General features: G+C 40.1%; 2 protein-coding genes across 2 annotated transcripts; both read left to right on the top strand.

Annotated features, from left to right (window-relative positions):
• The first annotated feature begins 218 nt into the window (after positions 1-218).
• On the top strand, positions 219-3,375 carry LOC143333865 (blue-sensitive opsin-like). Its single transcript, XM_076752240.1, has 5 exons — positions 219-754; positions 846-1,014; positions 1,118-1,283; positions 2,185-2,424; positions 3,108-3,375. Exons 1-5 carry the CDS (start codon positions 376-378, stop codon positions 3,207-3,209), a joined length of 1,056 nt encoding a protein of 351 aa, XP_076608355.1. The 5' UTR covers positions 219-375; the 3' UTR covers positions 3,210-3,375.
• A 2,512-nt stretch (positions 3,376-5,887) lies between these two features.
• LOC143333875 (blue-sensitive opsin) lies at positions 5,888-9,066 on the top strand. The gene is made up of 5 exons (XM_076752249.1): positions 5,888-6,390; positions 7,435-7,603; positions 7,908-8,073; positions 8,175-8,414; positions 8,817-9,066. Exons 1-5 carry the CDS (start codon positions 6,012-6,014, stop codon positions 8,919-8,921), a joined length of 1,059 nt encoding a protein of 352 aa, XP_076608364.1. The 5' UTR covers positions 5,888-6,011; the 3' UTR covers positions 8,922-9,066.
• Positions 9,067-15,124: the final 6,058 nt, after the last annotated feature.

Genomic DNA, 15,124 nt, shown 5'->3' on the forward strand with positions numbered 1-15,124 from the left:
CATGTGGCTGGTCTCTAGACTTTGCCCTTAAGACCTTGGACCTCGGAAGCTGTAATGTCAAGGTCTTTGCCAACAAAGCCAGAAGTGGAAGCCACTAAATGACTTACACAAATGAACGCATCAACCAATCAATCAGTCAATTCTAGGATAAATTAAGCTTTTAATTGGGATGAGAAGCATCAAGGAGTGCTTTATAAACGTCAGTCCTCTACAAAGGCTTTCATAAGAGCTGTCAGGGATACAGACTTTACAGTGTTTACGTCTGCTTGTTTCTTGATTTTTATTATATGATATATATGATAAAAGTAAGTGAGTAAAGAAAGCACGTGTGGTATCACGATCGTGATCAATAGTCATATAAAAAGGTTTGGACAAATGAGGACAAATCGCGAAATGGAGCTGCCAGAGGACTTCTGGATACCTGTCCCTCTGGACACCAACAACATCACGGCTCTCAGTCCTTTCCTGGTTCCTCAGGACCACTTGGGGAGCTCGGGAGTCTTCTACTCCATGGCAGGATTCATGTTCTTCACATTTGTGGTTGGCACTGGCATTAACACCCTCACCATTGCCTGCACCATCCAATACAAGAAGCTCCGGTCCCATCTCAACTTCATCCTGGTGAACCTGGCTGTGGCAAACCTTCTTGTGTCTGTTGTGGGCTCCTTCACCGCCTGCTGCTCCTTTGCATCCAGATATTTCATCTTTGGACCTCTAGCATGCAAGATTGAAGGCTTTATGGCTACACTTGGTGGTAAGACAAATGTTGAGACACCAGTATACAGGATTAAGATATTTGAGTGTTATTCGTTAAAACAAATTCATTCTATTTTATATCATTCCAGGTATGGTAAGCCTGTGGTCTCTAGCTGTGATAGCCTTTGAAAGATGGCTGGTCATCTGCAAGCCACTTGGTAACTTTGCATTCAAGCCTGACCATGCTCTAGCTTGCTGTGCATTCACCTGGGTGTTTGCACTGATTGCCTCAGTTCCTCCACTGTTTGGATGGAGTAGGTAAGCAACAGAAAGCAGCCGCCACACTGAACCTCATCTCAAAATTGGAAAACTGGGAAGCTTGGACACACACTGCTCAATGCTCTTGTGATTATACCTCCAGGTACATCCCAGAAGGCCTGCAGTGCTCCTGTGGCCCAGACTGGTACACCACCAACAACAAATACAACAATGAATCCTATGTGATGTTTCTTTTCTGCTTCTGCTTTGCTGTTCCCTTCGCCACCATTGTCTTCTGCTACTCCCAGCTCCTCATTACATTGAAAATGGTGAGACAAACACATAAAAAACCCACAATAAATCAAACAACAAAGCCCAAATGTAGCGAGTTTGGGTTACTGAAAATGGTTTTGATCAAAAGACACTGATCTGTTGTATAAAAGGCTAACTTTATCAGTACCAATCAACCATCTGTTTGACTTGGCAACAAAACTGATTTTATCCGATTTTAAGAGTCGGAGTAAAAACCTTGTGATTCCTTGCCCTCAGCAAAGATGACAGGTATGGTTCAGATTTTTAAGGTCAAAATACAAACTGAATTAATGTATCCGAAAAATCTTGAACATGCAGAGTGTGGATACTGGACCCATACCCGACAGGACCTGCTGGGACCAGGCTAAGTTCAGACAAAAAAATGGAAATGATGTTTGGTTTCGGCTCAGGTTTTGTCATTCTGGCAGGGCTACCTGACATGGTACTTTCAAAGTCTTTTTGTGAAAACTTAGGCAGGGAAAACATGCTGGAAAGTTTGAAGATATAGAGGCATTTTCATTTTGTCATCAATGCAGATACTAATGAAGCAGGTTGGTTCTGTAAAATGCAAAACGTGTGGAGCTCTGATGAGATATGACAGCAAGAAGACTGGGAGGTCAACTTTGCAGCAACATGTGGACAGAGGATGCAGGATGCATTCATAACAGTTGTGTGACAGGGTAACAAAAAGTCATTACCTCAGCTTACATCAACTGCATTGGGCTGGGACATGAAGAGGGAATGCCTGTTGAGTTCAGGTCGGGCTTGCTTACAACTTTGTTACTACTACTTTCAGGTCAGGTTTGGACAGAAAGTGTGACATGAGCTGCACTCTAATACATATGCAGTCACTACAATCATCAGTGATACTACTGGCTTAATAACTCTTTGACCCAACTCACCTCTCTTCCTCAATAGGCAGCGAAGGCCCAAGCTGAGTCTGCCTCCACCCAAAAAGCAGAGAGGGAGGTGACCAGGATGGTGGTTGTCATGGTGCTGGGCTTCCTGGTGTGCTGGTTGCCTTACGCCTCCTTTGCTCTTTGGGTTGTGAATAACCGTGGGCAACCATTTGACCTGAGAATGGCGACCATCCCCTCCTGTCTGTCTAAAGGTTCAGCAGTGTACAACCCTATCATCTATGTTGTCTTCAATAAACAGGTCAGTTAAATGTGTTGATGATCGACTAATTTGAAAAGGGATGCACTTTTTATTTTGTTGCAAAGATATATGTGGCACGTCTGTTGAGAGAAACTGATACTGGAATCCCCAACTTTTGGGGCCTTAACCCATTGAGTTGAAAATGTGCTGACATGTGATGTGATGTGCAATCTCTGCATCTGTCTTATTGTTATTACTATCTTATCATTGTCCATACTTGTCTCAGACAAACAGTGTAGTGCTGCATTTTATGTTACTCAGTCTCATAGAGGCACATGATGTGAGTCCATACTGTGTTATATTGACTTGAGAATACTCCACTACTGCAACATTTTTAAATCACATTAAAAATGTGAATGCCAATCCATTAATTTATTCACACTGCTATAACTTTGATTTAAGTTAAAGCTGCTACATGTAGATATACTTAGATTGTACAAGTTCTTGCTTGTTGAAAACATTCCCACTGATGCCCTCCATGGGGCCTTTTTGATAAATTAAATTTTAAAGTTCTACACCTAGTGACACATAATGATGATAAAGATAAATGGAGATGAATAAGTAGCTTGATACCAGACTTTACGGAGACTTTTTTTTTTTGTTTTGTTGTTGATATGATGTACAGCTCTGCAGAATCAATATGAATTCTAACTGATTCAACAAACTGTTTCCTTCCCTTTCAGTTCCGTTCATGCATGCTGAAGATGATGGGGATGGGTGGAGGTGAGGATGAAGAGTCCTCGACACAGTCAGTAACTGAAGTCTCCAAAGTTGGGCCTGCTTAGACTGCACATCAAGACTGTTGACTTCTCTGCCACTAATGATTGTGAATTGTAAATAACAATAAATATATGTGTGTTTTGCCATATGGAAAAATATGAAATGTTGCAACTCAAGTAAGAAATCATAAAGAATCTGCAAATTGAAAAATAAAAAAAAAATACAAACATGTATGTGGTGTCTGTATGTTACTGATACAGGAAAACAACAAATTCACAATTCTGGATTATATATATGGTTTCCTCATATGGGTACTGTGGAAGAGACTGTTACTAGTGCGGAGGAATGGGGTGTATTGAAGTAAATACTCAGCTGATTCAGGTTGCTAACATTCAGCTGTGACGATTCAGCAAAATTGGCCATCATCTAGACTGACATTATAGGCATAGGGTAACATTTGATGTTACTGTGCGCAGTGCCATGCCCACCAACACACACACACACACACACACACACACACACACACACACACACACACACACACACACACACACAAAGACCTTCCCATCCACCCCGACTACTGGAAAGGCTCATACTACTTGGCAGTGCGTCTGACTTTTGGGTGCAGGAGCAGCCTGAAAATGTTTGATTCTTTATTAAAAGCACTCTGCTGGATCTTGACAAACAATCTGTCTCCTAGACTTTCTCACTGTCTCACTGTCATCTTCACCCACCATCATACGGTCTCAACACTCATCTCCGCATTTCTCTCCAACACAACGCAACATTGCAGCACATTCATAATCACTTCAAACATGAAAACAACAACAACAACAACAACAACAACAACAACAACAACACTGGGTTTTCCTCCTCATTTCAAATTTGGAAAACGAGAAAATGAGTGACCGCAGGAAACGCAGTAAAATTTGGATGCATTTCAATTACACTGATGATACAAAGGCAGAATGTGATTCTCTTATTACTACTTTATAATGTATTTTTTGTTGCACTGTGTTCCATGTTGGTATAATAAGCCATATAAATAATAACAATTTAATGTGTTTTGTACATTAGTAATTCATTTTACATATAATTTTACATTATTTATGGTAATAAATTAATTTAAGCAACAAGAAAGGAGCCTCTTTTAAGAGAGCCGAGCCATAAGAACCGGTTCTCTTAAAAGAGCCAGAATTCCCATCACTATTCTAGTCACACCTTCCCTTTGCGCCTCTGTTTAATCCCTCTATGACCACATCACGCTTGGCAAAGCATGCAAGCTCTTCTCTTCCTGGAATGGAATCTTCTTTTATGAAATTCTTCTTTTACAGGCTGCACATCCTGATGCACTTATTATCATATCAGGGGACTTCAATCACATGGACATTAGCCCTCATTTAGGAGGGAAGAAGCTTGAGAGGAAACTACAGCACAACAGTATCAAAGAGTTGTGGAAGGGCATGAAGACCATTACTGGCTACAGAGATGTAGTAGAAGTGAGACATATGATGATACTGACATGGCTGATGAGTTTAACTGCTTCCATAGCAGCTTTGAGTCATCCACCCAGCGGCTCCTCCACCTCTGCTGCTGCAACCTCCTGCTCTGCTCCACCCTGCAGCTCCTCCACCTCAGCAGTCCACATGCCCATTCCTTGGGCAAGATACTGAACCCCAAAAGCTGTGTGAATTCATATGTACGTCGCTTTGGATAAAAGCTTCTCCCAAAAGACTAATTATAATTGTAATGCAGAGGCTCACCCCAGTTTTGGCCCAGCACCAGTTCATTATCTGAGCCTCCTACATACCAGGTCATAAAAACTTGTTCACTGACTCATTTTCCAGTTTTTCACTCCAGAAATTCAGACAATAAGCACCAGCCTTCGACGCTTTTCCAACTCCAATCCCATTTTCAGTCACCATCTTCAACTGACCCCAGAGCTAGAACCTTTCATCACACCTTCACAAGATGAAATTCGGCATGGCCTGGCGTACTCTCTCGTCATCTTCCATTCCCTTCTCTTGATGTCATCACCTTCTCGTTCTCTAGCTTCATTACATCCACCCATTCTATACTCAAGTTTAAATCATCCACGGGTTGCCTCCATTAATTGCTGTGACTGCTCCAGTGCTTTGCACCATGGGACAGAGCAGGCAAGACAGACTGGTCCAACGCATACTGGAGATTATCGCTGAATCAGTACACCTTATATATGTTGCACTTTTCTGAACAGTGTTACAAAGCATATGGATCTTTTTGGCATACTGTAGATTTGTTTTTTTCACAGACTGCATACATCATGCTACATTTTGGCCAAATCAGTATTTACTGCTAATATAGTAGGTAGTTTGGAATACAAATACAAAAAAATGGGGAAGCTATTTCTTTGAAAATGTTGATAAGTTATGCCAAGAGACATAACATAAAGTTTGAGGTAAACTTGTACAAACTGGACTACAGACTACTTTTCCATTTGGATGTAATAAGATGAACCTCGACAGCTCTGGCAGTGAGATGCTTATCTCTGTATTAGCTCAAAGGTGACACATGTTGTGGGAGTTTGCGATGTGTGTGCATGTGCACAAATACAAGTATGTGTGTTCTGTGTCTGTGGTCTGTGAACCCAAGCTTTACTGTAAATCCCTTCCTTGAGCCAATTAAGTTGAGCCTAAAGTTCCTATAAATGCAGCTTTACTGGCCCATCAGTGAGAGTCAGACCTGTATCATCAGACAATAAATACATCAAGTGCATCAGTATTACTTCAAATTAGCTGTAAATTATTTGTAGTCTTTGTTCAATACTACCATTTTAACATCTTTTTGAAAAGTGATTGATTTTTTATTTGGCACTCAACCAGACAAAAATGAGGGGAAGTCGATCAACAGAGCTTCCAGAAGACTTCTGGATTCCCATCCCTTTGGACACCAACAACATCACATCCCTCAGCCCATTCCTGGTTCCCCAGGATCATTTAGGGAGCTCAGGGATCTTTTATTCCATGTCAGCATTTATGTTTGTCCTATTTGTGACCGGTACAACCATTAATACCCTCACTATTGCATGTACTGTTCAATACAAGAAGCTCCGGTCTCATCTGAACTACATCCTGGTGAACTTGGCCGTGGCAAACCTCCTCGTCGCCACTGTGGGCTCCTTCACCTGCTTCTACTGCTTTGCCTTCAGATACATGATTCTTGGTCCACTGGCGTGCAAGATCGAAGGATTTACAGCCACTCTTGGTGGTAAGGAGTTTGGCATAAATTCTACAAGTGAAAAATATCATATATTATATATAATGTAATATATTGCCAGACGGGCAATCAGTTTTACATGTGCAAGAATTCAACATATGCAGGCTGTGATGTGTGCACATTTTTTGGTTACAGTTTTTAAGGCACAATTATATTAAAACTGCAAGCCTACTCTCAACTGGGACCTTTCTTGCAGCACTACTGTGCTAATATTATTGTCAGACAAGACAGCTTCAAATAACATGCTGTCTCATCTTCCCATGGCAAAACAATCCATGACGGGTAACTGTGCGATTTAGCCATCAGCATCATGGTTTTAAATTGCTAGTTTTCTTATATGAAAATATATATTTATGATAAACTGAACTGACATTTTGTTTAATAATAATAGCAATGGTGTTGGAGAAATGTGAATTTGTTTTTAAGTCTTTACCAAAGAAACAACTCTTTGTTACTTCAGTGTCTCATCTTGTTCACTAAAGCCACAGCTGCAGCCTTTAAAAACACACATAATCTGATTACCATCTTTGCTGTTGATTTCCTGTTGGTTAAGAACTGAACTATACTTTTTTTTTTTTTTTTTCCATCTCAAAGCAATGGTAGCTCAACAAAACTGCTGAACTTTCAGCTGCTTATGAAGCTGAGTGCAATCTAAAACCCTTGGTCAGAAGACTGGAGACTCTTCCTTTGTCTAAACTTAAAACCAAACCTGATTGACGTTCCTCATGAAGTCTACATTATGATTTCAATTTCCTATCCATGTCAAAATGCTTTTTAAACTGTTTTAATATTAGGCATTATGTCAATGAAGTGTGAATAAAAATAAGCAAATGCAGCTGTAGTCTGGCAGAGTGAACTGCGGGCTACCAAGAAGTGTTCTAATCGTGCCTGTACGCTGATATTTGGCAAAACAAGTTACATTACCTGCTTTATAATGTTTCAGCCTGTTCAACAAATGTAGGCTACTGATTACAGTTTCTTTACTGATTGGCATCTTTAGCGAATACATCTTTTATTATTTTTTGTCTTTTCCAGGGATGGTGAGCTTGTGGTCTCTTGCTGTGGTAGCATTTGAAAGATGGCTTGTTGTCTGCAAGCCTCTTGGGACCTTCATCTTCAAGCCTCACCATGCTATAGCTTGTTGTGCATTGACTTGGGTCTTTGCTTTGATAGCTGCAGTTCCTCCTTTGTGTGGATGGAGTAGGTCAGTATATAAAGACTAAACACCCAGCGGTTTCATTAGTTTTTAACAATAAGTATAGTAATAATAATTGGATTTATTATGCAATTACTGCTTTTGAAATGAGCCCTTCTGCAAAATACTTTTTTTTTTTTCTTTCTACTATAATCATTAAATAAGAATCTTTCTCACTCTTATATGATCTCTTGTAAAGATAATGAGAGTCATTAATTCCTGGCTCAAATTGCAAATATACAAACATGCACCCACCACACAAGTGCCTACATTAAATACATGCACAGCACTGATTCATTGTCTGCCTCTCCAGGTACATCCCAGAGGGCATGCAGTGCTCCTGTGGACCAGACTGGTACACGACGAACAACAAGTTTAACAATGAGTCCTATGTGATGTTCCTCTTCTGCTTCTGTTTCGCTGTTCCTTTCGCCACCATCGTTTTCTGCTACTCACAGCTGCTTTTCATACTGAAATCGGTACGTAATATGTCTCTGATAGGTTTGGATCGATTATATAAGTGTGTGTGTGTGTATGTGTCCATTAGACAAACCATTTTTATGTACTTCTGCAAAAACAGGCAGCGAAGGCCCAAGCCGAGTCTGCCTCCACCCAGAAGGCAGAGAGGGAGGTGACCAGGATGGTGGTTGTCATGGTGCTGGGCTTCCTGGTTTGCTGGATGCCTTACGCCTCCTTTGCTCTTTGGGTTGTGAATAACCGCGGGCAACCATTTGACCTGAGAATGGCGACCATCCCCTCCTGTCTGTCTAAAGCCTCCACAGTCTACAACCCTGTTATCTACATCCTTCTCAATAAACAGGTTGGTTCATTCACTCTGATTTGAAAGCTGTTTACAGGCAGGAGGGTAACTTTGTACTCACTCCACTGAAATGAAGTTGTACTGAGTTTAAACAGAATGACCAACAAGAAAGAACACAGTCTGTGGAATTTATCACTGACAAGGCCAGTAGTGCCCTCTAGTGGTGGCTTACAAAACAGAAAAAGCTTGCTCCATCCTCAGAGGGAGAAACTGATATGCAATTTAAAACTTAACGTTTTATTTCTAATCTAATCCAAGAAATGACTGTCATAATTAAATCACCAGATATGTTGTTATGGTATGTAACTCCAAAGAATAGAGAATGACCTGTAAAGGTAAATACAATAACGAACCGATATTTTACTCAGCAGCAAATGTGCTTACGTTGTTTTTCATTTTCAGTTCCGCACATGTATAACGAAGATGCTGGGGATGAGCGGAGGTGATGATGAGGAGTCATCAACAAGTCAGTCAGTCACTGAAGTCTCTAAAGTTGGACCTTCTTAAGTTGTTCAAGCTTAATTGTGATGGCATGCATATTGTAAATAGCATTGAATGGACAAACGGTATGACAAAGTATATTATTCCTACAGATGAAGAGTTAAATGCAAAGAAAAATGCAAAAAAAGAGAAATAAATATGTGAGTCATTATTTGTGTCTTTGCCAGGCTATTCATTTTAGATATACCTGACAAAAATGTATATTCTTTTCGTCTTCTATTCTGTTCTAAAATCTTGTTTTTATTACAAGAAATGAAGATGTCTGAATCAGGTCACTGGAAACCCATGGTAACTATTACAGTATTCAGTTTGCAAGCAAATACTCACAGTATTTTAGAAATGAGTTTAAAAAGTTGTACCGCATTTGTTGTACAGGTATTCATGCATGCATATACAGTGCGACCTGCAGTTTAACAGAGAATTAATAAAAGGTTGACTGACAAATTTACAGGTTATATCTGTGCTTGAGAAACAATTACTGACAATGTGGACAAACACTGGGCAGACACTCTGGGATCAGCTTCTCAGATGGTTGTACTTGTGAGATTAGTAAGATAAACTTGGGAAAAAGTAAAGCCTCATATGCAATTCAATATTGTCCCAGTAAAGAAAATGTACATTGTCTTACAGTGGTGTAATTCTCTGCAGACATGCTCACCTGTTAAATTACTGAGTGGAGACAAACTGGGATATGAAAAAATGTTTTACACCACTTTGACAGAGAAGACAAGCCAAATTCAGATTTCTGCTTTATTTAGACTCGATGAAGCCCTCAAATGCTGTTCAGGGGCTCTACTGCTCCTTCCTTCAAGCTCACTGTGGATATTTTGAAACTAGATAAGCTTCAGATCGTCAGCAGTGAGTTACAAAGAGAATATTATTATTTAGAGGACAAGTAACAGCATGACATCAAAACACCATAATGTACAAAACATACCATTTCAGAGTGTAAGTATAAAAGCGCATTTATGTAAATGTCATACAGAACATTATTATAAAAAAAAACTTTCCACTTCCAACTTTGAAAACACTACTGAGAATTTTGAAAAAGGTGGCTACCACCAGGTGATGAGATCATTCACAAACTTGTACCAGGAAACTGTACCAGGTCTTCATCTAACCGCCAATTTGTCTACATATAAGGTTAAAGAAACACTACATTAGGGGAATATGCTTCTACTCCACTCTTGCATTTGAACCCCATCTGTCCATCTGGCACAGTTGCCATTGTCCAACAGATCTTTCAAACCTGAAAAAAGAATTTTGAACCATTTTCTTCTGCATTACCCATCAGTTAAAAACACATATATACAAAATACACAGTGGCGTAAAGGATGTAGACAAGTCCAACATTCAGCCTACAGATTCAAAATGAATGAGCAGTAACAACGTGCGCTGTACTGTACCTGTACAACTGTGAGCAGATACATTAAATCCAGTCTGTCAGTCATTCTTACCTGTTGCCCACAATGTTGGAGGTCTGTAGTTCATTAGTTTACTGACCAAGCAGAGACTTAAAGGCTTTACCCTGCAGAGTTTAAAGGGTAACTTGGGAGACAAACACACACACACACACACACACACACACACACACACACACACACACACACTTTGCATACAATGCTAACAAGAAGAACTTTTGATTTAGGTCCAGCTTGATAAATGATTATATGTGCCACAGAAATAAAATGATAAATCACGGTTTAAAGTAGATACATGCACTCGCTGTTTTGACATGTTTTAACAATAAGATAAAGGGGGTTAAATGAATAGGATTACCAATTTCCCTCTGTGCAGACACTCACACAAGTTCAAGGGGGAAAATGCACGATCTCAGCCTGAGTAATACTGTTTACACTTCCCTTCCCAGAAAGAAAAAAAACGTGTTTTGCTCAGAAACACTTTCCTCATCAGTGTAACCAGTTGCTACCTCAACAACATATGCACACACACATCTGAGAAAAGGATTATTACCTGATGTGAAGTGAACATGAGACCATACGAGTAGCAAAGGTGGACTCTGTTCACTTCACACCAGCGTAATCATTTACAGTCAGTAAGCATCACTGCACATGAAGACCACCTGCTACTCAAACAGCCACTATGTAAACCACTGGTCCCTGGTCATGGTGGTCATGGAGGTTCCCGTCGTTAGTCGGGAGCAAATCCGAGTTCTGCTAGTAGTGAACTTTTACCAAACACGAATAGTTCAGAACTAGCGGAATTCCAGACCTACCCTCGAAACATCACAGCATCACATGGAAGTCGGAGTCAAGAGGATTAAAAGACTAGTATGAACTTCACCTCTTGGATGACATGTACATTTACACTGAGATAGAACAAAACACTCTCCCCTAACACGTTAATCAAAGCAGCCCTTTTGTCTTCATCTTTCCAAAATCTGTTAATTGAATTTTTTGTCAAAAGGAGCATTCAAGCTGTTTGAAGCAAAATGACTTCATAAACTGTGAAAACAGTAAGAAATGGTGAAATAACTGAAAAAAATAGTGGAAATTCAGTAAAGTTAACAACTAATAGGAACAGAGGCATATTTGTAAATAAAGGAAAATAGAAGAAAAGTTTACAGATTTCTTTAGTTTCCATCCTCTTCTTGATGTGCAGTCCTTGTCCCACATGGAGTTCTTATCAAATCTGCAAGCCAGCTACCTGTGCAAGAAGTGGCCTTGAGAAAACACACAATCAAAGGATTAAATAAACCAATTTAGCAGCTTTTGTCAACCTCTGCTTTCCCCTAAAGTGAACCGTCGTTCCGGAGAGATTAAAGTGTTACGGAGTGAGCATGCCAGAAGTAATTACTCTGTGTTAATCTGTTTTGTGGAAGAACCTGAGTTGTCCATATAATCTACTTTGGTCTGCGGGGACATGAGAAATCTTCACCTGCATTTCCCTGGATCAGACAAGATCGAGTTAGAGGTTCAACACTAAGAAGGCCATTTCTGTTTTGAACAACATCATAATGGATGATAAGGTGAACGGCACTAGATAATAAATCCCCAATCAAACATGCTTCAGTCCTTCTCTACACAGCGTTACACAGATGAAGAGATATTTAAAAATCCGACAGCTACTTTTACAAAATACGTTTCGCATGAGAGTAATGTTAACAATGGATGATTTCCGGTCATGTCCTTATAAGATGTGTGGCTGCAGCACTACAGTACAGAACTTGGACCAAATGCATACGCCTGATTTTCAGTCCCACAGTTAAAAAGTCATAGACACACCCTCATTTAATTGTTGACACAGTTTACATTGTGCATGGTGTCTAGGCTGTCTTCTCAACTTACTTGACTTTTACACTTGACCATATCAGGTGAGGCGAGCAGGATAATTCCTCTGCTGTGACTGAGCAGCTGTTGGCTGGAAATGTAGAAACTGGTTTTGCATTAGCATGAGCCTCTGAATAGCTAGCAATATTGCACAGCTGTCAGTAATACAGGTTATTACTTTGTGTTGGAGGAGTTACTGACAAAGTCCCTGATGCCCCCTACAAAGTTTCCTCAACTCCTCTCCAGAAAAAAAGTCTTTATGGTGTAGCTCAAAGGGACTGCAGCTTGCATTTCAACCCTGTGTTGTAGAATGACAAATAAACAAACCATGAACCTGGTATTCCAGCCCCACTTGGAGGCTTGGACCCTGTGAGTGTACTTCACAGCTAAAGGATGAGAAATAAGTAGTCTTCAATATCAGTGTAAAAACCAGTTAATTGACAGCTGGACTTCATTTATGCAGACCTTTGATTCAAAGCCCTTTTAAAGTTACCCCCTTTCACCCACTCACAGACTGATGGTGGCAAGCTGTCATGCAAGGCCCTGGCCTGACCATCCTGAGCAATGTCGGGTCCTGCAAGTTAGTGGACAACCCGCTTTAACTGCTGAGTCACATCCACCCAGTATGAGTGGCTGCTGCCTGCACACGCAGAGTGCAAATCTCCATGTGCTGGTGTGCCCGTGGATCATAATACAGGAGGTAACAAACCAGAACGAATGGAATAACACTGTTCACACTGGGTTTTGCACATTGTATACAGTGAAAGTGCCTTCTGAGGAGAGGCGACAGAGGCAGAGAGGAGCTCAGTGTGGGAGCTTCTGTGCAAAGCAAAAGTGTGTGTGTGTGTGTGTGTGTGTGTGTGTGTGTGTGTGTGTGTGTGTGTGTGTGTGTGAGCATGCATGTTAATGATGAATCTTTACGTATGCGTGCGATGCAGTGTTTCATATTGTAAGATGTGACTTTGCATGTCTCTGCATTCCAAAGGTACTGGTTTAAAATGGATATTGTATTTCTGAAGGAATAAAAATTACTCATAAAGCCAAATATTTCATTCAAAGTTGGGCAATTTCTTTAAATCTGGTAAAGTGGGCTCTCATGTCAGGAACTGTAGGACAATTAGCAGAGTGTTTTCTTTGAATAGCATGAAATAGTTGGAACAGTGCAACTTCTGACCCATCTGGCAAAGCACCAGCTGACTTCATCCTGACCCATTTGGGTAATCATTCTACTGAAATAGCAAACTGTGCTATGTTAGACACCACTGATATTATATAAGGATAAGATCGTACCAAAGTGACCTAATTTTAAAACTAATTTATAATTTCCTCACAGGGCTATTCACTGGTTTGGCCCACTTTTAGAATCATGGACAAATAAAATGTGTGAATTTGATGGCTTTTTGAAATGATACCTACAGTCCTACAGAGATCATTGGATTATTTTTGAATCCTACCTGAAGCATTGTAAAAATCAACAAAATCAAAAATTCAGGACAGAAGGAAGGTCACACTGTCAAACTCCACAGTATTTGTGTGATTTGCAATGTACTGTACTTTTACATACTTTATAGGGGATTGGTCAGATTATCAAATGTATAATCACTTTGGTAAAGCAACATTTTTTCAATATTGCTGGTCAGTATGGTTGTACCTCTTTTAACTAAAAAGTTAGCTGTCAACAACATGGTGGAGGAGTTAAGGCCTCACGCTTGAAACAGACTGTACATCATCATAGTCTCTATGTGACGAAGTGGACGAATAAGAATTAGAGTGTACGCCCTCCGACAGTCTCTTCTCGAAGGCATTTGTGTTGTTGCCCTTGGTTGCACACAGGAATAAGTGACAGAAGCTGTGTGAAGAATTAGAAATGAGAGCTTGAGGGAGAAGAGAAATCTAGTCCACATTCACGCTTCCACACTTCTGGTTAATCTCTGCATAAAGTCGATGTGGTAGCAGGATTTTGTGTTTCAGAAAGTTGCAAAAATTTAACTTCTTTTGTACTGATACTGAGGACTTAATAAGAGTATAATGCAAGAGCTATCACCTGGGAGGCATACGTTTCTAAAATGTTGCCAAGGAAATTTCAGGTTGCATCTTTTATTCTATTAAAGACGTAAAGTGCTAAAGACTGAAATCTCCTTGAATGCTTGTTAGGACCATGCAACATCACAGTACATACCTAAGATGACTGGATGTATGTCAGCTGGAGCATGGAGATACAATTTTAACTTAAACATGATTTAAATGGCCGTTCTAATTACAGTGGAAAGGAACGTGCGCTGGCTGCTATGACATGGTCCAAAGACTGGCTGCTCTTATCCCCTAAAGACACGCTATCCTGTTTGGATTTGGACAGGCACACCTGTCACACAGCGTCACATTGCCAAAAATCTGTGCACACCATATCTATGTGAAATTCAAATCTAAAAGTATCCTGACACCCATTATGTTGGGGTCAAATATCCCCAATCATATACGACAGTTGGTGTAGTAGGACTGCTTCAAATTTAAATGAATTAAAATTTAGATTTTCTGGTTTGGTGCATAATCAAATCAAGACATGTGATTGGTCAAATCATGTGCTTTTGAGCAAATGACAGCAATTAATAACCAGTAATGAGATTCTGACAGGCTCCACTTCAGCATCTCACATGACCACCGTCACAGGCGCTCAGGTGCATGACCCACGCTGGCTTCGTCCAACTGACATGCATCTGAGCCACAAAATGTCTTTTTGGATTCTTTATCACATCAACACCACTCTGCCTTGATTTCAGAGTATTTTATTTCATTTTTTTTATTAATTGTTATTTCAGACAATTATCCTGCCTCTTGGATAAAGATGCTCATATACTCACTGACGCAAGACAAAGAACAGCAATAAGACAAATTATTATGATAGACACGTGTCTATCATAA

Source organism: Chaetodon auriga, chromosome 2 (assembly GCF_051107435.1).
Source record: "Chaetodon auriga isolate fChaAug3 chromosome 2, fChaAug3.hap1, whole genome shotgun sequence".
Taxonomy (NCBI): Eukaryota; Metazoa; Chordata; class Actinopteri; order Chaetodontiformes; family Chaetodontidae; genus Chaetodon; species Chaetodon auriga.

Bases quoted from the DNA above. Each gene is read 5' to 3' on its own strand.
- LOC143333875 (XM_076752249.1), top strand. From the start codon at position 6,012: ATGAGGGGAAGTCGATCAACAGAGCTTCCAGAAGACTTCTGGATTCCC. The intron at 6,391-7,434 runs GTAAGGAGTTTG...TGTCTTTTCCAG, and splicing joins ATTTACAGCCACTCTTGGTG to GGATGGTGAGCTTGTGGTCT. The intron at 8,074-8,174 runs GTACGTAATATG...CTGCAAAAACAG, and splicing joins TGCTTTTCATACTGAAATCG to GCAGCGAAGGCCCAAGCCGA.
- LOC143333865 (XM_076752240.1), top strand. From the start codon at position 376: ATGAGGACAAATCGCGAAATGGAGCTGCCAGAGGACTTCTGGATACCT. The intron at 1,015-1,117 runs GTAAGCAACAGA...TTATACCTCCAG, and splicing joins CCACTGTTTGGATGGAGTAG to GTACATCCCAGAAGGCCTGC. The intron at 2,425-3,107 runs GTCAGTTAAATG...CTTCCCTTTCAG, and splicing joins ATGTTGTCTTCAATAAACAG to TTCCGTTCATGCATGCTGAA.